A 23,297-nucleotide genomic window follows, 5' to 3' on the forward strand; every position below is an offset into this window, starting at 1 on the left:
TTAAATTTAGCTTACTTAACAAAGTGAATAAATAAGAATATATTTATTTTTTGTTTAACTTAAAATATGTTATAATTCTCATTCATTAAAATAATTCTTGCTTATTTACTTTGAAAGAAATATTTCTTTAACAAAAATAAAACATTGGCAAACGATTCTCAAGAAGTTGGATCTTTTCAAAGTCAATTTTAATTATTTTACATTATCATTCATTAATAAAAGTTTATTGTAATATTAAATTAATTTTGAAGTTTGAATTTGGGCGTGTCTTTGTTATTCAACTAACCCCGACTTGGACTGGGGTTAAGAAAGAAGAGTGTGAACTGTGGACTTTGATTTCCAGTCTTTTCATTTTGTTATTTTTTTCAGTCAGATTGTCATTTCTTTGCTACCAGATTTGATCTACACCCACTTCTGCAGATGCCGCGTTGTACTTAATTTTGAAAGTGGTTTGACTATGTTGATGGCGACTTTATTCTTTTAAACTTAATAGAAAGGAAGAATACTTTCTAAAAATATTACTTTCTCCCATTAATTAATATTTGCTTAACTAAAAGATGAACTGCACCCCACTTTGGAATCTAGCTGATTTGCGAACCTACTTTCACACTTTATGCCTACACTTTCCTACCGTACTTGCGTCCTCATTAAAAAGATCTTGTAGAGAGTAATGGAAAGCAGAAGATCGGAATAAATACTGTATTAGTGGAATCTATAAGTTTACTATATTTCTTTAGGGGGATCGAGTCACTATATGGATGATATTCTTAGTACATGTACTGATCAAGTTAAGTGATATTGTTTCAAGTATGAAGCAAGCAATCAACAATGGGGTAGGTGTGTGTATGTGTGACTCAAGATAAATGAACAGAATAACAGTACATAAGATACCTTCACGGTGTGCCCAAGGGGCTATTTAAAGGGGAGGGTGGTGTGCGCCCGATGTAGGTTGGTGAGGAGGGGGTCAACCCTCCTTGGGATTCACTACTGGTGACAGTGTTGTGCATGGCAGGCGCTGCTGTTGTAGCAGCGCTGCGCCTGTACTTGGTGGTGTGCGTGGGGGACAAAGGGGACAGTTTCCCCTTATGGCATCTGGGGCGACCCACTTTGGGGGTTATGGTCTTAAGGTAGGACATTTCGGTGTTTTCCTTTAGGGGAGTCGCCATGTTGGGAGTTGGGTATCACCTCAGCTAGTAGGGCTGATGTGGATGCTAGGTGGAGGTTGGGCCCTGACCTTTGGGCCAGAGCCTTATTGGGTCATCCGGAACAAATACCATCATAAAGCACAAAATAAAAATAAAAAATATAAATAAAAAGTGAAAGTTAACCAGATATCTTAATAAATTTTTGGTGCTACTGTTGTACCAAAGATTCAGTACATTCCACCAATGGAAACATTACATGTCAGTCAAAATTTTCTTTTTTCTGTCAAATTTTTTCTCTCTCCTCTGACATGTAATACTCCTATTAGTGGAATGCACTGAATCTAGGTGCAACAGATGCAATAAAGATTTATTCCACCGAGCTTGGATCATGCCCTTCCTAATAAAAATATAAATTAAATCAGCAAGCATTGTTGTTACCTAGTTTACAGAAAGTTTTTTCTATATCTTTCCGTCATTTTTCTTTTAATTGTTATTTTTTATATGGGTTTTATAAGAGTTATGTTGTAGGAAAAGTGATTGTGTAATGTTATAGAGATTTGTTTTGCGTGCCTTAATTTTTTATTTATTTTTTTGTTTTAAAAAGTGTGGACCCCACAAAATGTTATGAGTGTAGAAAAGTTTGTTGTGTTATGTCAAAGGATAAAACGAAAACCCTTTTTATATATATCTTAATCCATAAAATTTTATCATTTGCCCCAAGCTCCGGAGGGTTATGAGGCAGCCCATTGTGTGTATGTGTTTTCTCTCATTATTATTTTTTATTCATTCCAGTTTCAATAAATCTCCTCTTTTCCTTTTTCCCTTTTCTCTGTAATCTCATTCGATGATTACTAATTATTCGAAAAGAAACAAACTTTGGTTGAATTGTTTTTTCCTTAGAACAAGTTAACATTGAGAAGAGCAGAATATCCCGATACGTGGCTTTCTTGCTCAACGTTTAGAACTGCTCTATTTTTCTTTGCTTCCATCCATTTTGTGTTTCCTAAATTGATTTACAGCTTCAAAATTTTCAGGTAGGATGACTTTGCGCAAAGTTGTAATATATGAATCCTTGTGTTGAGGAGGAAATGATGGTTTGAGCAAGCAGATGCTTTTGATTAGCGTTTTGCATTGTCATTAGGAGGCCATCCAAAGCAATGTGTAAGGTATGAGATTTAAGTCTCACATTAGTTATATATGAGTGATTAATCTAGGGTTTATATAGATTTTGTGCTTTCTTATTTCATGAACTAGCTTTTGAGATGAGGTTCTTTCAAGATTTGTATAAAGAACCACTTCAACTCCATTTCAACTCAAAACTTAAGGTGCGAGTGAAGGTCTTTTTAATAGTTTATGCCTAGATGAACTTTAAGGTATTGAATGATGGACATTTTTAGGAATGTGCATGGGTCGAACCGAACTGATTTTTTTGAAAAATCGAACTGAATTGGTTTAAGTGGTTCAGTTCAGTTTAAAACTGGTTCGGTTCAGTTCGGAACCGGTTCGGGTCGATCCTATTTTGAAAAGAAAAAAATTAAAAAATTAAAAAATAAAGTTATAAAAATTAATTTGGTTCGGTTTGAAAATGGTTTAGTTTGGTTCAGAAACGGTTCGGTTCGGTTCAAAATGATTCGGTTCTTAAACTGGTTCTAAAAATCGGTTCGGTTCATGAACTGGTTCTTTAAAAACCGTTTCGGTTCATGAACTAGTTTTTAAAAACCGATTATTTTAAGAGCGGTTTGGTTCTGTTCATGATTCAGTTCAATTTTTTGGTTATTTTGCATATCTCTATAGTCATTTTAATAATTTATATGAACTTTGGGTTGTCTTTTTTTACAATCCATTTACATTTTAGTTTCATTTCATTATATCTAATCTTGCTCTGTATAAAGTTAGCTAGTTGAGCAAACATGAATAACAAAATTACAAGCAACAATTACAAGAATTTATCAAGCAAACAGTTAAAGCAATAAACAAAAGTAGAAACGTTGCCAGCGGCAAAACTTGTTGCAGAGAGACAAAGACAACGGGTGAAGCTGTTTTATTCCATTCCCATATATGTCATATGGAATTAGAATTAGAGTTTGAGAAAGACAAACTCTTCGATAGCAGGCACCGCTCCTATCTGGTAAAGAGCTTCCTTGTTTGGTTCTTCATCGACACCAATAGCCATAATAGCCATCTTCCTCCGAGATGTCCTTCCCACACTCATAAAACTCACATTCACATTATGTTCAGCAAGTATATTCCCAACACTACCAATCATGCCAGGCTGATCTACCTGTCTGCACATAATTACATTCCCTTCTAAGCTCACATCCACACCAAAAGACCCCACACATGTTAAATGTGGAACACCATATTTAACTTCTCCCTCAATGCTTATCTGACCACTCTCTGATACAGCACTCCCAAATTTGGACTCCACATTTGATATCTGTATCTGGATTGAATCAAGTGGCATCTCAGGAGATGAATCAACAACTATTCTTTCCTCACTTATGCGAAGTCCTTTTTCCTTAGCAGTGAAATCCGCATTCACAAGGTTGACTATTGAATTAGATATAGGTTCAATGATGCCTTTTGTGATCATGGCTCGGAGGAGTCTAGTGTCAAGGTCATCAGGGCCTCTTGCAGATCGATAAACAACCTTCACAGTTTTGATTCCTCTTCCTCCTGACACCAACTGCACAGCTAGCCTCCCCAGCTTCTCAGCCAACACAACATATGGAGCCAGTTCTGAAAGAACCTCTGGAGCAACCATTGGAGCATTGACAGCAGTTGCTGAAAGTTCACCCTTTAATGCTCCCACCACAGCCTCTGCTATTTCAATTGCTACACCTTCCTGTGCCTCTTTAGTGCTAGCTCCAAGATGAGGCGTGACAGTAACATTCTCGTGTAACACTAACTTACTATCTTTTGGAGGTGGCTCCTGGGTGAAGACATCAAGTGCAGCCTGAGCAACAATTCCAGAATCAAGGGCTTTAACCAATGCATCTTCGTCAATGACTCCACCTCTAGCAACGTTGATGATTCGGACTCCCTTCTTCATCTTGGAAAAAGTGTTGTCATTGAAGATCTTTTTAGTAGTTGGAGTGAGTGGCATATGGAGTGATACGAAATCAGCAGTGGTGATGGCCTTTTCAAATGACACCAAATCCACACCAATAGCACGTGCTCTGTCAGCTGGTGTATAGGGATCATGTGCAACCACATTCATTCCCAACCCTTTTGCTCGCCGCGCCACTTCTGATCCTACTTTTCCAAATCCCATTATGGCTAATGTCTTCCCAACCATTGAAACTCCAACATACTTGTTTCTTTCCCATTTTCCTAAGGAATTCAACAACAAATGAATAAAGGATTTAGTGTGTGTACTTTCAAATTATATAAGCTTATGTTATTAGATTTGGATTCTCTCACACACGTTGAAAAGTGGTCATGTGTTCATGTTATTTGATTATAGTGACTCATTGATTATGAGACAAGAGAAAGAAAAGTGGTTGTGATCAAATAACATGACACATGATCACTTTTTCACGTTAGAGGATCCAAATTCTATATTATTTCACCCTTATAACTATATACTCACGAGAATATATAATTATGATACGAAAGTTGTTTTTTTCTATTTTCATGTCAACCGATAAGTTTCTCAAGAAAAAGTAAATAAAAAAATAACTTTAATATTATAACTATGTATTTTCCAGAATATATAGTTTGAAGGGGTGAAAGAACGAAACCTTGTATTCTATAAATAAATAAAAGGTTCATTTTTTTTTCTGCAGTTACTGCACATAATTTATCTACAGTAAGTCCAATACGACGTCATTTTGGGGCAAAAAATCATGTTGTTTTTGTAATTTTAATTTATTTTATGATTATTATAGTCTTTATAATTATAATTTTTTAATCTTTTAATCTCAAAATGACATCGTTTTAGAAATAAATGCAGATAACTTATCTGGCAGAAATATTTTTCTCATAAATAAATAGGAATTAATTTGTTGAATCATTCTTCATTCTACAAATAAAATGAATGAATGAATGAATAAATTTAATTACCAGCTTTGATTGAGGTGTCAGACTGGGCAACGTTTCTTGCCATGGCAGCAAGGAGAGCAATGGCATGTTCAGCGGCAGCAACAGTGTTAGCGGTGGGTGCATTAACGACGAGGCAACCAAACTCAGTGGCAGCTTGGAGATCAACATTATCAATGCCAACACCAGCTCTACCCACAACCTTCAACCTTCCCTTTCCAGCTTCAAACACCTCTCTTGTCACCTTTGTCCCACTCCTCACTATCAAAGCGTCACATGATGAGATCTTTGAACACAGTTCTTTGCCAGAGAGATCGTACGCGCATTCCACGTCCCCAAAACCACGTAGCACTTCCAGACCTGCCTCTCCCAGTTTCTCGGAGACCAAGATGATTGGTTTTCCACCCATACTCCAACATTCCTCCTTCTTTTCTTTGGAACTTGAGAGACACGTCGTGTTCCCTGTTTTCGAAGCATTGTTGACCACCAAGCTGGCACGTTGAGAATGGCTGCACAAAGAGTGAGAATAATGAGATGACAGCTTCGGGAATGGAACAATATTAGAGGCTCTTCCTCTTGAGGTGGACTCTGAACCAGAGGAGATGGAGGTGAAGGTTAAGGTGGATGATAAAACGGCTTTGGCCATGGAGGAATTCTTATATATGCTTTCTCTCTTTCTTTCTTTTTGTTATGTTTTGTTGATTGATTTTCAAGTCTTTATTATTATATAGAATAGAGTTTGAATTAATTTTAGCAGAATAGGCAAGGTTCTGGGTGGTAAGAGTTTTAGCAGAATCAATGGAGAGTGTGACAAATAAAGAAAGTTAAAGCTAAAATGCTGCCATGTTTCTTCTATTTATGGGATGGTTTTATTTGTCTATTAAAAGCATCTTAATTACTTACAAAACAAGCTCGACAAGAACGGTTTTCCTCTCATTAATTACGTATTAGTCACATCACGGGTCCTATATTCAAGTTCCTCCCCCTGGAAAAATTGTGGTAGATACATTCCATAATCAATGGATTAAACTCATATCATTTATTGGCTATGCAATTGATTTCGAAAATTCACCTTGACCTTCATTTCTCGAGACATCTATCTTATTACACGATTGACGGAATGCTTCCTTTTAAAATGTTGCTGTGCGCCTTTCTGGATCGACTTGTAAAAAAATGATTTTTGCCAACCCAAAAGTTTAAGCTGTTAAGTGAGGCTACTTTTATATATCTCAACACGCTCCCTCATATGAAAGCTCACTGGGCTTGAAAGATGGACAATGCACAGGTCCACCTACCTGTGAGAAGAAAGAAATTACACTTGAAAGAAAGTGGGGGCGGTGAAGATCAAACCTTAAGGTGTGGGGACGGGTGAGGATCGAACCTTAAGGTGTGGGAGTGAGGACCTTTTTAATGATTTATATTATTCTCTAATACACCCCCTCACACAAGGGCTTTAAGTATGGATATTGCACAGACCTAATGTTTTTGGTTTTACCTCGTGCTTTTTTTTTTAATTCCACTTGAAAGTGGGGGTGTGAAGATCGAACTCGTGACCTTATGGTCACTGAAGCGCTCTGATACCATCTAAAGAACTAATTCAACCCAAAAGCTTAAGCTCTCAAATGAGGTTACGTTTCTCAACATTTTATATTTTACTTATTTTAAAAGTATTTTAAAAAAAAAATTAAAACTATTTAAATTTACAAAAATATTTAGTTTTTGAAAAAAAAATTGACTTTTGACTTCTACTTTTTTATAAGTTAAAATTTTTAGCTTAAAAAAAAAATTACTTTTTTTGTTACCTTTTTTTTAAACAGATATCTAAACAGACTTTTGTAGAAGAAATATTTTTATTTTCTAAAAAAAATAGTTTTTGGCTAAAAAAACCTCTTCGAAACGGCTCTAAAATCAAATTGTAGGACCTTCTTGCATAACTATAACAACCCAAAAACTTATTACTACTAAAACATGTAAAAAAAATGGAAACGTATATATCATTTTAAAGGATTTAAAGTTGTGTCAGTTTAAGTTTAAGTTTAAGTGAGAAAAAGAGATAGATCAAGGAGAAAAGAGAGTGATCAAAAAAAATAAAAATGTCACATCTTTATGAGAGCGAAATGATACAAATTATGTCATTTAAAAATACAAATACTTTTTCAAAAAAAAATTAACACGTACACATTTAGAAGCTAGTGATAATAACTAACAACGTAATAATGGAGTTCTCAAAAATAAAATAAAAAAATAATAATGTAATATAGGAATTTTTTATTGGATCCCTTTTTTTTTTGCTGTCACTCCAAATAAGATTTTTTGCAACAAACACAGAGAAAATGGAATCCACTCGTTTTTCAAATAAATAAATAAAAACCCAGAATCCATCATCATATCCTGAGTTTCTATTTGTCGTAATAAAATAAAATTATAAATTATCTGCTTCGGCTTTAAATCATTTTCAAAATATGTAAAAATTTTAAATTCTAAAGATTCACATACTTGAAGTTTTAATACTTAGCAATTTAATGTTTTTATTAATTGATTATTTCCTCTATTTTTTTTTTCTTTAGATACATATTATCAGTTTGGTTGGTTTCTGTGTGCGTGTCATTTTCATTCAATTATTCTAGAGTATAACAAAATGCTTTTTTATTTTTAAAATTCCGCTAATAAGAATCATTTATGCCTCTGTGGTTTGCTTCAGAATCATTTATGCCCTTGTAGTTTTTTTTCTATCACATATCCCTCTGTGCTTTGTAAAAATTAAGAAACCACAGGGGTATATGTGATAAAAAACGTACCCTTTTACAAATCACAGGGACATATGTGATAAGAAAAAAACCACAGGGGCATAAATAATTCTGAAGTAAATCACAGGGACATTGGTAAACTTTTCTCTAAATAATATTATTTGAGACATGAATAAATTATTATTATTAAATTTTATTGTGTTTAATGAATAGGTTAATATGATAAATGGTGATTATATGTGAGTGATTGTCTATCTAAAAGTAGTGACTTCAAACGCCAGTGGGCCTACCTCAATCTTGTAAAAACGAAAAGAGGGAAATAAAGTGAGAAAAGAAGAGCGAATAGAAGGGGTTATAGAAGTAACTGAACCTTGGAGAAGGTCAAGAGCTCAACTTCATCTAATAACCTTAACTTACCTTATTCAAAAGGGTGTAAGAATTTCTCTCCAAATAATCAAACTTGTATTGTAGGTCATCTAAAATCATTTTATTTTATTTTTAATCTTTCACAAATATAACTTTTTCTCCATCCATTCAGGTCAGTTTCTCCAGTTTCATACTTTATTCTACATGTATTTCTCTTTTTCAGTCATTACGAATTAGGAAAGTTTTCAATTATGATCATGCAAATTCTGTAGTATCTTAGAATTAGGGATGAAAAGGGGAAATTTGTGTTCTTTATATTTACTTTCAAAGCATATCTATTCTGGCATGTGATCATATGATAAACGATTCTTAGATTTTGGCATATTTTGTTCGCTATTCTATTCGTTTTCTAAAATCAAATATTGACTAGTAGTGTAAGCATGTCTTTGATTGCACAAATTTTGGATCAGTACCAGATATATTTTCAAAGAAATCTAATTATAATGCTCATTTTCATTTCTATTTCATCTCTTTCTACCTCATTCCGCTGCGAGCTGAACTACATATAAGATTAGAAAAGGGAGATTTGTTTTTCATTCTGCCTTTTAGCCTTTAAGTAAATGAGGTTTCCCTGGTTATGCTATTTATAAGCTCAAAAAAATCTGCTAACACTTGTGCTTCTGCATAATATAAATGGAGAATATGATTTTTGACTCTAGATTTTTTTATAGGGGCAAGCTCAGGAACCTTTTCTTAACTACTAGCATGGATCTTAATGATCTTAACAAGGTCTGGGAAATTAAACCGCTCAAGAGAATTGGAGAAGATGAAGCGAGAAAGATTCTTGAAAAAGTAGCTAAGCAGGTGCAACCAATAATGCGAAAAAGAAAATGGAAAGTCAAGGTTCTCTCTGAATTCTGGTACTTACTTATTTACATCCCTTCATTTCATGTTATAATGTTACACACTTACACTGGCGTGCAAGTATTAGTTGTCTAAAACTTTAGATTGCAGCCCTGCCAATCCATCACTTTTAGGGCTGAATATAGGACCGGGCGCTGAAGTTAAGCTAAGACTAAGGAAGCCTAACCGTGAGTGGGATTTCTTCCCTTATGAGCAGATTCTTGATACTATGTTGCACGAACTTTGCCATAATGAGAATGGCCCCCACAATGCTCAGTTTTATAATCTTTTGGATGAAATCAGGAAGGTAATGCTTTCGTGTCTTTCTATATATATATACTTTTTAATGCTCTCTGTACTTAATAAATGCATTCTTCTTTGTTCATATGACCTTAATATTGTATGTGCGTTTCAATGAAATAGCATAGGGTTTTAAATTGAATGATATGAAAATTTTCTAGTTTATGATAACACACTATGCTGGTTTTGCCTGCATGGTTTTACTTGTCTATATGGAGGCAAAACTTAGTGCATTTCTAGAGGGTGCACACACACACACACACAAGCAGCAAAAGAGGTTGGGGAAAAGGTGAGGGCTGGGATGCTGTTGTCACATTGAGTCCTAAGATCTTGCATAAAGTTGAGGTTCACACCAAAGTTATTCTGTCAGGTGTAACCATTAAATTAGGATCTTATTTGTGTTGGCTTGCTATCTTTTTATAGATTCACATTCTTGTCGGTATTGGTCATAGATAATTTGTATACTTAGTTCAGATCCTACACGACTGTAGGAATGCGAAGAACTGATGGTAAAAGGGATTAGCGGCACTGGGAAAGGATTTGACCTTTCTGGGAGACGTCTGGGGGGCTTCTCCCATCAACCTCCTTTGCTAGCACTTCGTCAGACTGCATTGACTGCTGCTGAAAACAGAGCTCATCATGGAGCTTTGCTGCCTTCTGGACCTCGGTGTTTAGGTGGTGATAACTATATTAAGTCTGCTCTGAGTCCAATACAGGCTGCTGCCATGGCTGCTGAAAGGAGACTGCATGATGACATGTGGTGTGGGTCAGAGTCTGCAGGGGGTGACATTTATATACAGAAGAATGCAAGTTCTAGTGGACCTTCTGAGAGGAAAAGAATGCCCTTGAGTTCTAATGTTAGATCTATTCAAACTTCAGCTACTCAATCTGCGGTGGCCAAGGAAACAGTTGGTGGAGCAAAATGGCAGTGCGATATTTGCACTTTATTAAATGAGGTACAATTTGTTATATTTGTTTAATTATGAAGTTGATAAAATGCATAAAATACTTATGGTTTTGATTGCATTTTGTATTAATTTATGTAATCTGTGTAATGCTTCTGCTTCATTGCTGTGTTCAATCACAAAATGTTGACCCTATCAATTTGAAATTTTGCAATCTGCACCCTCTATCCAACGTAAGCATGTATAGAAGAATGAAAAGGATCATTCAAGTGTCATTTTGTGCCATGGCACTCAGTGCCTGAGCCGATCTTGTTAATTTTTGCTAGCCGTCTTGATGGGTAAGGTATCTGTAGGCTGTAGTTTTTGGAGGACAAACTTGTTTCATGGAACAAGGGCCGTTCTACCATATTGATAATCATAACCACTAACCACATTCCACCTAGTAAGTTGTTAAATGTGTCAATGTGTTCTGTCAGCAATAAGATGATTTAAGTTGTACAATTGATACAGAATTCCGTGATCAAGGATATAGTGTGGTGTCAATTTGCTCACTATTTAATCAATGAACGTAGCCAGCTATTGTGATTGTAGTGACTAACTAGTGATCATGACTAGGTCAGCTTCTTCCTCTCTTTCATATGGTACAATAGAGCTCTTCCTTGTGCCTTTGATTCTCTGAACAGGTATTTGAATCTATATTGATCAACAGTACATGTGCTACCCATGTAAGGTTTGTCTGTAGTTGACATAAGTTTGCAAACAACTTAACAGATGCAGCTTTTTAGCTGGGTGGCATCACATGATTAATCTATTATCATTGTAAAAGGAAATGGTAGATAAAGCTTAAATTTTGACATTTCTATGTGCAATTGTACCTAGGTGACTTTGCAGTAACAACTATGAACTAATGCACATGTCACTGTATCTTGTTTAAGCGACCCCATTTAGCATTTTATGTTACATTCAGATTGAGCCATGTATGCAGCTGTGAACAATTGTGACGCCCAATACAAATAGCATCATTCTCATGATTTGTATTCTTAAAATACCATGTTAAGTACATAATAAAAACAAGAATATCAAGTTGAGATTATCTCAAAAACACTTGTAAGTTGCTGAGGTTTTCCTGTTTTGTCCCTCCCCAACCTTCCCCAAAACACGTTGATCAAGTGGTTTGTTGGTTTAGTCAATTCGCTGCATTTGGACCTAAAACAATGTCTTGCAGATGATAGTTTTTTTTAGGTTTGAATTTTTTTTATGTGATTAGGAAGCTGCTCATAAATTTTTTTTATAACAGTAGTTCCATACATTGATAGAAATGAATTCTGATGACTTGGTTTATTTCAGCCATTGGCATTGGTATGCGAAGCCTGTGGAACAGAGAAGCAGAAAGATGTTTCCAAGTTCAAAGTTTGGTCTTGCAAATTTTGTACTCTAGAGAACAGTGTTGAGCAAGATAGATGCTTAGCTTGTGGAGAATGGAGATATTCACATGGCCCACCAGTCTCCGTTTGTGGGCCTTATGTTGGCACCTAACTGGACGAAAGTCAATGAATCCATGCACTCAAAACAACCACATTTTCAAAAACCAGGATACAGGGCTTTATTTGTTAAAAATACGTGGTTTACCATTTTGACATTTTCAAAAACCTCAACACAAAATATAAGGTTGTTTGCATTTTGACATATAACTGCTTATATATTAATTATATCAGAGTGTTTCATGTTTAGTAGTCTACATTATCTTGATAAGTAAAAGTGATGGGAACTACTCATCTATTCAATAATCAATGATAATGCCAACTCATATTGGCAAAATTACGGACAAAAGAAATGAGCTTGTTTATTTTTTTTAATTTTTTTTCCCTTCCACAGAAAGTTATTGCATAAAAAAAAAAAAAAAAAAATCACTCTCCATTAAACTCTAATTTCGAAACACATTAAGAAAGACATTCGTTTCATATTACAGCAAATTTTGGTGTATGCTAAAATTTGAAATGTAAATTTTTCCAGATACTCATTGCTACAGCCTACAAGGGTGAATACCATTGCCTCAGGTTTTCCTTCATGCTGACAATTCGCGTTGCTTGATTGAATGCGAAACACCCTCCTTCAAGGAAGCCTTCCTTCCTTAAAATTCCAGAGCTACGGTAATGGGTATTTACCAATTCCAGAGCTAGGGTAATGGGTATTTACCAATTCCAGAGCTAGGGTTGTGTTGGAATGACGTCCTTCAAGAAATATTCGTTTGGGTCAAGACAAATGCATAAAGATGGTTCATAGACAATCGGCTTAAATTTCAATGTCAAACAAAGAAAAACACGTTTTTTCTATCGGAACATTGATAAAGTCTATGAAAAAATCTCGATAAAGCTGATGGAGGAGCTTCTAATTATTTTTAGGGAAAAATGTGTATAATTTTAAAGGATGTAAAGTTGTGTCATTTTAAGAGAGAGAAAGAGATAGATAAAGGAAGAGAGAGTTGACAAAAAAAAAATAAAGGTGTGGGTCCCACCTCTTTGTGAGAGTGAAAGGATGTAAGTTGTGTAATTTTAAATGATAGACATTTTTCCCTTATTTTTATTCATTATAAAAAAATTATGATGATAATAATTTCTATAAAAATATAGTTAATTTAATTTTTTTAATAAAAAAAACTAAATAAAAAAGAATAAATTTATTTAAGAGAAAATATATTTATCATATTACAATAGAAAAAGGGAAAAAGAAGTATCCTTTAGAATGATACAAGCTTTGTCATTTTAGGTGTTTTACACAAAGTACGACCGATCGTATTTTGTGTAAAACTGAAAAGTTATTTTTTTTTTCTCTTTCCTCAATCACATTCTCACGTGTAAAGTGAACAAAAATAACTTTTCAGAATTACACAAAATACGACCGGTCCTACTATGTGTAAATCACTAAAATGACATGTCCTTTTAAATGATACACACTGAAACCATGGAAAAATCATCTTATTAAAAAATAAAAAAAATCTTGTTACAGTAGCGCTGAAGATATGGTGGAGGCCAAGGTGATGCGCAGGCGTACACTTCACGCTAGAGAAACCAAAGCAGCTCCAAATGGTTGAAGCTGATTGGTGGAAGGGGGGCGCGTGGATAGCGACTCTCCCTCAAATTTCACGTCATTGCCATCGCTCTCATCGTGCATCAGCATCGAACACAATTTGGTTGTTGGTTCAATCATTTTCATTCCCTTAATTGAGTTTTCTTAATGTTCAATTCATTTACACTTGTGGCGATGGCGCTGCTTTATCTCATTTGATTTTATTTTCAAATTCCAGTATGAGACCGACTCAATCGCCGCCGCCAACGCCGCCATCCTCATCTAACCCTAAGTCCCACTCCCACCGCCGCGGCATAGACCTGACCTTGCCGTTGCCGTTACCGGTGCCGGACCGAGCCACATCAACATCATCATCCTTTGGACCGCCCCTTCCCCTTCCCCTTCCCCCTCCCCCTTCTACCCTCACCGTCCCCTTCTCCGAGCTCGACCGCCTCAACCGAATCGGCAGCGGATGCGGTGGCACCGTCTACAAGGTCCTCCACCGAACCACCGGCCGCGTGTACGCTCTCAAGGTTATAATCGGCAATCACGAGGAATCGGTCAGGCCGCAGATCCACCGGGAAATCCAGATCCTCCGGGACGTGGATGACCGGAACGTGGTGAAGTGCCACGACATGTACGACGAGAACGGGCAAATCCAGTTGCTGCTAGAGTTCATGGACGGAGGGTCCCTGGAAGGGAAACACATCCCCGACGAGAAACAACTCTCGGATGTGGCAGGTCAGATTCTCCGGGGAGTGGCGTACCTCCACCGGCGGCACATCGTCCACCGGGACATAAAGCCGTCGAACCTTCTTATAAACTCGAGGAAGGAGGTGAAGATAGCAGACTTCGGGGTGGGACGTATGCTGAAAGAAACGATAGAACCTTGCAATTCATCGGTGGGTACGATAGCATACATGAGCCCGGAGAGGATAAACACGGAGAAGAATGAGGGGCGTTACAACGCGTACGCAGGGGATATATGGAGCTTTGGTGTGAGCATATTGGAGTTTTATATGGGAAGGTTTCCATTTGGAAAGCATGGAGATTGGGTGAGCTTGATGTGTGCCATATGTATGTCTCAGCCCCCTCAGGCCCCCCCTACTGCTTCCCTCCATTTCAGGGATTTCGTGTCTCGCTGTTTGCACAGAGATCCCTCCCGCAGGTGGACTGCCTCTGCCCTCTTGGCCCACCCTTTTATTGTTCTTTCTTCCTAATCGTATGTTACGGGCAAAAGAAAGAGAGGAGCTCCTACATGGGCTAAGACTTTATAGTGGATGTTTAATTGCATTTTTATGAACTGAGGTACTGCATGTCAGTATTGTAGGAAGGGTATAATAGTCATTAAGCTGTCATAAGCTGTTAGATGAGGTGGCAGTTAGTTAGGAATTGTAGCCATGTGTCCAATTGGTGGAATGCACGAGGTTAGCTAGTTGTCAAGTGTTACAAGGGCAATTGTAAACAGAGAAGACTTCATTCTGAATAATATACACTTTTGTGAATTCTTTCAATTCTTCTCTTGCTTCTTTGTTAGGGTTCTTACCTTTTAACATTGGTGCTTTCATATTGTTGTTCTCACGCCGTTTGACAATGAGAATTCAAGAGTTAGCTGAAGACTTATCCTCTTTACAGACGCGAGTTGATCGAAGTTTGGAGGACTTGCAGCAGCGTTATGTTGATCATCAAACCTAGTTCGTGAACCTCAACAATCAGCTTCAACAAATCCATGCAGCGATTATGGGTGTTGAATCTCGTATGAATGATCATGCCATACTCAGACCTTCAACAAATGCAGTTCCAAGTAGTTCTGGTCATGCAGAACATAATCAATTCAGGTTTGATCCTTCGGATTCGCGAAATGTGATGCGATCTGTTAAAATGGAATTACCTTCTTTTGATGGAAAAGATCCAGTGTCCTGGATTTTTCGAACGGAGTTGTATTTTGGGTTGCATCAAATACCCGATACTCTAAAGGTTCGCTTAGCAGGTATGAAAATGGAGGGAATGGCTGGTCCATGGTTTCAATGGTTGTTTAGTGGAGGCACGATTCAATTGTGGGAGGATTTCAAGGTTGCATTACAGCAACGTTTTGGTGGCACTACATACACTGATCTCAGGGGTGTGTTATCCAAATTAACTCAGGAGGGTGATCTTACTGATTACATTCGAAGTTTTGAAGCATTGATTAATCAAGTAACCGAGTTTTCTGATGCGGTTTTGATGAGTTTTTTTGTTTCTGATTTGCAAGCTGATTTAAAGAGAGCAATTCAATTGCATAAACCCACTTCCTTGCATCAAGCCATGCAATTAGCCTTGACATATGAAGCTCATTACTTGGACCTTCGTAAGTCCCTGTCCTCTGTACCCCAGAAATTTTATCCCAAGCCCTTGTCCAGTGTCTCACACAACCCTACTACCACCTTTGTACCACACCACAAATCAAATTTTCCTGCCTTGCCATCTACTGTACCTATCAACAAACCAAGTTCTCCAGCCTTACCACCTCCAGCATCCAGTAGGAGGGTGTCTAATGAATATTTGCAGAAGAGAAGGGATTTGGGTTTGTGCTATACTTGTGATGAGAAATGGAATTCTAAGCACATATGTAAAGGTTGTATGCTGTTCATGGTTGGGGAATCTGAAGATGCCGTGTTAGACAGTGAGGAACAAATAGTATGGCAGCCTGAACAGATGCCACAAGATCATATTGAATCAGTGATACAACATATGGATGCAACATTACATTCTATGGAGAGTGACCAGAATCCTAGAGCTTTGCAATTTCATATTCAGATGAATGGCAGGTCAGTTCCTATTCTCATAGATTCAGGCAGTTCTCATAACTTTGTGCAAAAGGAACTAGCTCTCAGTTTAGGCTTGCCTATGATTAAAGTCCCAAAAATGAGGGTATTCTTAGGAAATGGGGATTTTCTGGTGTGTGAAAAGAAGTGTCCTGCTGCTGTGATGAACATTCAGGGGCATGACTTTGTGGTGGACCTTTGGATTATTGATTTAACTGGTCTAGGAATTATTTTGGGTATCATGTGGTTGAGTACTTTGGGAAAAGTTATCCATGATTATACTGGTCTATCAATGGAATTTAATTGGCACAATCAGAGGATAATTTTGAGGGGAGAGAGAGGCAGTAATAAGAGTTCTTCTGCTGAATGCTTTGCTTTACCTCAAATTGATGTTGTCACCATGCTTTCGAGGGAAATCAGTGTCAAGGAAGGATTAACAAAATTGTCAACAGTAAAGGATACAATTCCTTTGGCTGTGTGGAACGTTTTGGTTCAGTACCAAGATGTCTTTCAAGTACCACAGGGACTACCTCCTGCCAGGGATTATGACCATGCTATCCACTTACAAGCAGATTCCAAGCCAGTAAATGTGCGGCCCTATAGATATGGTCATCATCAAAAATCTGAAATCGAGAAGCAAGTGGCTGATTTGTTAGCTTCTGGTTTCATTAAGGTTAGCAGAAGTCCCTGTTCTTCACCAGTTCTGCTTGTGAAAAAGCATGACAATTCTTGGCGAATATGCATTGATTATAGAGCTTTAAATAAAATAACAATAAGGGATCGATTCCCAATCCCTACTATAGATGAACTACTTGATGAATTGAGAGGAGCAAGTGTATTTTCCAAGTTGGATTTAAGAAGTGGATATCACCAAATACGGTTACTTCCTCAAGACACTCTCAAGACAACCTTTAGGACTCATGATGGACATTATGAGTTTTTGGTAATGCCATTTGGTTTGACAAATGCTCCATCTACATTCCAATCGGCAATGAATCAAATGTTTAGACCTTATTTGAGACGATTCATCATAGTGTTCTTTGATGACATCTTGATATATAGTGTTTCTCTTGATGAACACTTGATTCATTTGCAATTGGCCTTAGAATGCTTGCAACAGAATCAGTTTAAGGTCAAAATTAGTAAATGTGGGTTTGCTCTATTTGAAGTGGACTATTTAGGACATCTTGTTTCAGGAGGGGGAGTTAAGGCTGACCCCAAGAAGATTTGTGCAATGATGGATTGGCCTCAACCAAAGAATATGAAGCAACTTAGGGTTTTCATTGGCTTAACTGGTTATTATAGAAGATTCATCCGCCAATATGCCACCTTGGCAGCTCCTCTCACTGACTTGCTTAGGAGTGACTCTTTTGTTTGGAATGATGAAGCTGCCACAACTTTCCAATTGCTTAAGGAAACCATGAGTTCCACTCCTGTCCTTATTTTACCTGACTTCTCTCTTCCTTTTGTAGTTGAAACTGATGCATCATCAATTGGCATAGGGGCTGTATTGTTGCAGAACAGCAGACCAATATCGTTTTTCAGTAAGAAATTGGGACCTAGAATGAGGGTGGCATCAACCTATGTTAGGAAACTTTTTGCTGTCACTGAAGCTGTGAAGAAATGGAGGCATTATTTGCTTGGCTCCAAGTTTGTTATCAAGACTGATCATAGGAGCTTGAAGGAACTTCTTTCTCAAACAGTTCAGACCTTGGAACAGCAAAGGTATGCTTGTAAGTTGATGGGATATGACTTTGGTATCGAGTATAAGCCTGATAGTTCTAATATTGTGGCTGATTCCTTATCTCGAATGTATGAAGAAGAAAAGGGAGGTACTGCCCTGTCCTTGTTATCTGAAATTCATTTTGATATCATGGATCAACTTAAGGGGGAGAATACTTCTGATCCTGAATTGTTGTCTTTACATTCTAAGTTGAGCAAGGGTATCTCTGTTGATCCTCATATTACAGCAAGGGATGGAGTGTTGTATTACAAAAATCGTTTGCTGTTAAGTTCCACATCTGAATTGAAGCAAATTCTGTTGAATGAGGCACATGCTACTCTCATTGGGGGACATGCGGGTGTGACTCGCACCTTGCTGAGACTATCTGCTTCATTCCATTGGTCGCATATGAGGAATGAGGTAACTGAATTGATCAAGAATTGCTCCATATGCCAAATGGTGAAAACAGCAACAACACCTCCTTTTGGGTTGCTCCAGCCGTTGCCAATTCCAAATGGGGTGTTTGAAGACATCAGCATGGATTTCATCACTGGCTTACCCTCTTCTCGAAACTTCACAATCATCCTTGTGGTGGTGGATCGCCTTTCTAAATATGCACATTTTGGTGCATTCGCTAGTCCGTATACAACAGCTAAGGGATAGGGATAGTGTCTTCTTAAGTCAATTTTGGACCTTGCTGTTCAAATTTAGTGGGACCAAGCTTCATACTAGCACATCTTATCACCCCCAATCGGATGGGCAATCTGAAGTGACTAATAGATACTTAGAACAGTATCTTCGAGCGTTTTGTTCGGATGAAAACCATAAATGGTCATTGTACTTGAGTTGGGCAGAATTACATTACAACACAGCACATCATGCTTCTATTGGTATGAGTCCTTTCCAGGCACTTTATGGCAAGCTGCCACAAGTAATTCCTTATTACTCTAAAGGGCTAGTCAAGGTGGAGGCAGTGGATACAGCCTTAGTTCACAGAAATACCTTACTGGCTCAGCTTAAAAATCACTTGCAGGGAGCACAGAATAGAATGAAAATTCAGGCAGATAAACATAGGAAGGATATATCCTTGGCAGTAGGTGATCTGGTCTTGGTTAAACTACAGCCTTACAGACAGATGACAGCAGCTCGAAGGCCAAATCAGAAGTTGGCCAAACGTTATTTTGGTCCATTTCCCATCATCAGGGTGTTGAGTCCGGTTGCTTATCAATTGCAACTTCCAGCAGGATGCAAGATACATTCTTCCTTTCATGTTTCGGTGTTGAAACCTTTTAGGGGTAATCATCCTGATCTTATTCCTACTGTACCTGAATTTGGTCAAGGGAATTATCCTATCCAGGAACCAGTGGCTGCTTTGATGTCTCGCAAAGTTTCTGGCAGAAACAAATTACGAACTCAATGGTCTCATTCTTTGCCTGAAGATTCTTCTTGGGAGGATGAAGAAGACCTCAAGCTTCATTATCCTAATTTGAACCTTGAGGACAAGGTTGATTTGGAAGAGGAGGGTAATGTTACGAGCAAAAGAAAGAGAGGAGCTCCTACATGGGATAAGGACTTTATAGTGGATGTTTAATTGCATTTTTATGAACTGAGGTACTGCATGTCAGTATTGTAGGAAGGGTATAATAGTCATTAAGCTGTCATAAGCTGTTAGATGAGGTGGCAGTTAGTTAGGAATTGTAGCCATGTGTCCAATTGGTGGAATGCATGAGGTTAGTTAGTTGTCAAGTGTTAAAAGGGCAATTGTAAACAGAGAAGACTTCATTCTGAATAATATACACTTTTGTGAATTCTTTCAATTCTTCTTTTGCTTCTTTGTTAGGGTTCTTACCTTTTAACATCCTAATCCTCCCTATAATCAAATAAATCAAACTCAATACAACATAATCAATTGCCATTGTTTCTGCTCTAGGGTCCAGTTCTTTTTCTTCTTCTTTTTCATCCATTGGCAACCTCATTTTGTTACTTTTTTGCAAAGATTGCTATTGCATCTCTCAATCGCATACTTTCCCACCATTTTCTTTTCAGTAAAGCTGATTCTAATTCATAACAAAATATCAATACAGGAACAAAGGCCCAAAGGTGAATTGTTAAGATTGAGCTATAACAAAATAATAAAAACTAGAGTAAATACCTTTTTTCGTCCCTGACAATTTTCACGAGGCACATTTTAGTCCCGAACAATAAAAAAGCTCATTTTAGTCCCTAAAATTTGAAAAAAAGAGCCACGTTTGTCTTTCCGTTAGTTGGCATCTGACGGCCCAACTAACGAAGCACACGTAGACCGTTACTTTGCTGAGTCACTATTAAGTATGCTAGCGTGGAAGTAATACGATGCCGTTTGGAACATGTCTTGTGTCTTCTGGGAGTTTTAGATAGTTGAAGGTCCTATTTGGTCCCTGACAAATTTATCGAGGTCTTATTTGGTCCTTAACACTAAAAACCCACCATTGCAGCAAACCACCAACCACAAACCTTTCAAACCACCGTTGTAGCAATCCAATGTAAAATTTAGACAGAAAAGCTTGATAATAATAGCCTAATGGCAACACGATATGAAATATATGCAGCACAACATTGTCTATTTCTATTAGGATTTCCAATGCTCTTACAGGCAATTATATTTATCCTATAGTTATAACATGAAAAGGAAAGCCTGAGGAGCACTTCTTGGAAAAGCTATTTGCTAACATACGATTTGAAACGAGTCAAGTTTACTCAAGTTCATGTCAATACATCCACGTTAGCATATGGCCAATGACAGAGCTTGTGTCTTTTACGTGTTTCCAAAAATACTCAGTGAAGCCATTTTAACTATTCAACCAAAGTATCAAGAATTATGATATTGCCAACATAAATGCAACAGGTGCAACAAAAGTAAAACCATTGAATAAATGAATAATATCAATATGAAATTGCTAGCTGCATATGCAAATTGGAACCTGTGGGTAGTCTGGAGCACTAAAAAGTGTATATAGCCTTCCTGATTCTCCATCATGATCTATGTTGTATCCATTCAACATATCCCCAAAATCGTCCCTACCAGCCCTTACATTAGGTCCTTCATGTGATCTGATGATCAGCTATGCAGCAAGAATAATATTTACTAAGCGTAATAATAATATTCACCAGGCAGTCAACTAATATTTACCAACTTGTATTAGTTCTTTCATATACATCTAAACAAGAAATCCATCTTGCTAAATGAAAGTCGTTATTGATAACAATTTATGATAACATTTCCAAACATCTGATAATAAGTTTATGCAAGGATGAATATTACCTCAAAGCTTGCAATGCAATCTGGCATGAACCCTCTTATTCTTGTTGCTTACCGCCAAATCTTTGCAACTGTGTCCATCTTTCCATTTGCTTATTGGCTGGAATGGTAATATACATATGCATACCCCCCAACATCTATAAATTCCATGAATAATATATATACATTTTTTGTCTTGCTAGCTCTTCTTGTCTAGTTTTATAATATATATAATGCATGCATAATAATGTTCACATTCAAGATCAAGTAGGGCCAGTGGATTGCTGCAATGGTGGTTTGAAAGGTTTGTGGTTGGTGGATTGCTGCAATGGCGATTTGAAAGGTTTGTGGTTGGTGGTTTGCTGCAATGGTGGTTTGAAAGGTTTGCTGCAATGGTGGTTTTTTAGTGTTAAGGACCAAATAGGGCCTCGATAAATTTGTCAGGGACCAAATAGGACCTTCAGTTGTCCAAAACTCCAACAAGACATAAGACATGTTCAAAACGGCGTCGTATTACTTCCACACTGGCATACTTAACGGTGACTCAGCAAAGTAACGGTCCACGTGTGCTCCGTTAGTTGAGCCGTCAGATGCCAACTAACGGAAGGACAAACGTGGCCTTTTTTTTCAAATATTAGGAACTAAAATGAGCCTTTTTTATTATTCGGGACTAAAATGTGCCTCGTGAAAATTGCCAGGGACGAAAAAAAGTATTTACTCTAAAAACTATTGGAATTTACTGTAATATGTTTATTCTCATTCCTTTGCACATCTCATGGCACTGAAAGAAAACCTTATTTTTTGCCCTTACTCTCAATTTACGGGGTGCATTAGATGAAGATTTTAAAAGATTATTTTGAGATAAATTTCTTTATAAATTTTAAAAGATTATTTAGAATCGGATAGACTTTAATTTTATTTTTTTTTACAATCAGGATTTCATGAGATTGGATTTAAATAAAATTTATAAGATTTGAAAGAACAATATGAATTTATCAAATTTTAAAAAATCATATAAATTTTTAACAAACCTTCAAAATTACAAGAGTTAATAAAAAACAAAGAAAAGCAATGATAGTAATTAAAAAAAATCTAATATAATTTTTCAATTAATAAAACCTAATATAATTTTTAACAAACATTTAAAATTATTAAGCAACAGATCTTCACATATCTAAAGTTATACTAGTCTTTCACATTTTAGAATCTTCTCGTTCCTACTCTTGAGTTTGACCAATGGGTTGAAAATTATCTTCTTCATTAAATGGTGATACTGAAAATGAAGATGTATCTATTGATTCAATAGAGAATACATCTAAACGACATTTTTGCACACACAAAAATTGTGTAGTGCTACTCATGCTAACACAAGCTCTGCTTGTGTTTTAAATGTAAATGGAGGTGCTACCTTAAAAATTGTGAACTATGATTTAAAAATGCCAAATATTCTCTCAATTACATTTCTCAATGATGCACGACAAAGATTGAACAATTCATTTGCATTTTAAGGCTCATTACCATGACTTGTAAAATCTTGCAGATGAATGATGATATCGCAGCATACCTCAAAATGGAGCTATGCATATATGATTATAAGACCCATAACTTTTTTTATTTATTAAAATAATTCGAAATTTGCATATAGTACCTAGAGTTCATGATAAAATTTCGTTTGGAAATTTTTGCTATTAATCTTGGAAACCTTAGGGTTTTTATTCTACGTTACGAGAGTTTTCTAACCATATATTATATGCATGTTTTCATTGAGTATTCTAAGAAAGTTTTGAATATGAATTTATGGGTTTTATTACATGAAAGTTTTAAAAATTTCTCAAATTATTTTCAATCGGTATTGAAACCTTAAATTACTTTGGGGCTTTTGAAAATTAAGTTTAGTGATCTACTGACACAAAAATTGTTTGAAATAGTTTCTTATAGCGAAAGAATTTTGTTCGTGAATGTATTGTTACGAAACATTGTGTTCATATTATGAAAGTTTCAATCTTTCTTTAAATTAATC

At 36.6% G+C, this 23,297-nt stretch overlaps 3 protein-coding genes across 3 annotated transcripts; 2 read left to right on the forward strand and 1 right to left on the reverse strand.

Moving 5' to 3' along the window:
• Positions 1 to 3,222: 3,222 nt before the first annotated feature.
• On the reverse strand, positions 3,223 to 5,835 carry LOC133315525 (D-3-phosphoglycerate dehydrogenase 2, chloroplastic-like). The gene is made up of 2 exons (XM_061517158.1): positions 5,211 to 5,835; positions 3,223 to 4,478 (listed from the first exon to the last, which is right to left on the reverse strand). The coding sequence occupies exons 1-2, from the start codon at positions 5,830 to 5,832 to the stop codon at positions 3,223 to 3,225; spliced, it is 1,878 nt and encodes a 625-aa protein (XP_061373142.1). The 5' UTR covers positions 5,833 to 5,835.
• Positions 5,836 to 8,276: 2,441 nt separating this feature from the next.
• On the forward strand, positions 8,277 to 12,213 carry LOC133315498 (DNA-dependent metalloprotease WSS1-like). Its single transcript, XM_061517133.1, has 5 exons — positions 8,277 to 8,313; positions 9,031 to 9,219; positions 9,314 to 9,509; positions 9,994 to 10,458; positions 11,755 to 12,213. The coding sequence occupies exons 2-5, from the start codon at positions 9,065 to 9,067 to the stop codon at positions 11,941 to 11,943; spliced, it is 1,005 nt and encodes a 334-aa protein (XP_061373117.1). The 5' UTR covers positions 8,277 to 8,313; positions 9,031 to 9,064; the 3' UTR covers positions 11,944 to 12,213.
• A 1,190-nt stretch (positions 12,214 to 13,403) lies between these two features.
• LOC133315493 (mitogen-activated protein kinase kinase 5-like) lies at positions 13,404 to 14,964 on the forward strand. The gene has a single exon (XM_061517125.1). It carries the CDS (start codon positions 13,713 to 13,715, stop codon positions 14,691 to 14,693), a length of 981 nt encoding a protein of 326 aa, XP_061373109.1. The 5' UTR covers positions 13,404 to 13,712; the 3' UTR covers positions 14,694 to 14,964.
• The last annotated feature ends 8,333 nt before the right edge of the window (positions 14,965 to 23,297 follow it).

The sequence above is a fragment of the Gastrolobium bilobum genome, unplaced genomic scaffold, assembly GCF_033153095.1.
Source record: "Gastrolobium bilobum isolate Gb01-03AN ecotype WA unplaced genomic scaffold, APGP_CSIRO_Gbil_v1 utg2933, whole genome shotgun sequence".
NCBI classification, from domain to species: Eukaryota; Viridiplantae; Streptophyta; class Magnoliopsida; order Fabales; family Fabaceae; genus Gastrolobium; species Gastrolobium bilobum.

Excerpts from the sequence above, each read along its gene's own strand:
- LOC133315498 (XM_061517133.1), top strand. The coding sequence starts at position 9,065 with ATGGATCTTAATGATCTTAACAAGGTCTGGGAAATTAAACCGCTCAAG. Across the intron at positions 9,220-9,313 it reads AAGGTTCTCTCTGAATTCTG|CCCTGCCAATCCATCACTTT; the intron begins GTACTTACTTAT and ends TTTAGATTGCAG. Across the intron at positions 10,459-11,754 it reads TTTGCACTTTATTAAATGAG|CCATTGGCATTGGTATGCGA; the intron begins GTACAATTTGTT and ends GGTTTATTTCAG.
- LOC133315493 (XM_061517125.1), top strand. The coding sequence starts at position 13,713 with ATGAGACCGACTCAATCGCCGCCGCCAACGCCGCCATCCTCATCTAAC.
- LOC133315525 (XM_061517158.1), bottom strand. The coding sequence starts at position 5,832 with ATGGCCAAAGCCGTTTTATCATCCACCTTAACCTTCACCTCCATCTCC. Across the intron at positions 4,479-5,210 it reads TGACACCTCAATCAAAGCTG|GAAAATGGGAAAGAAACAAG; the intron begins GTAATTAAATTT and ends TGAATTCCTTAG.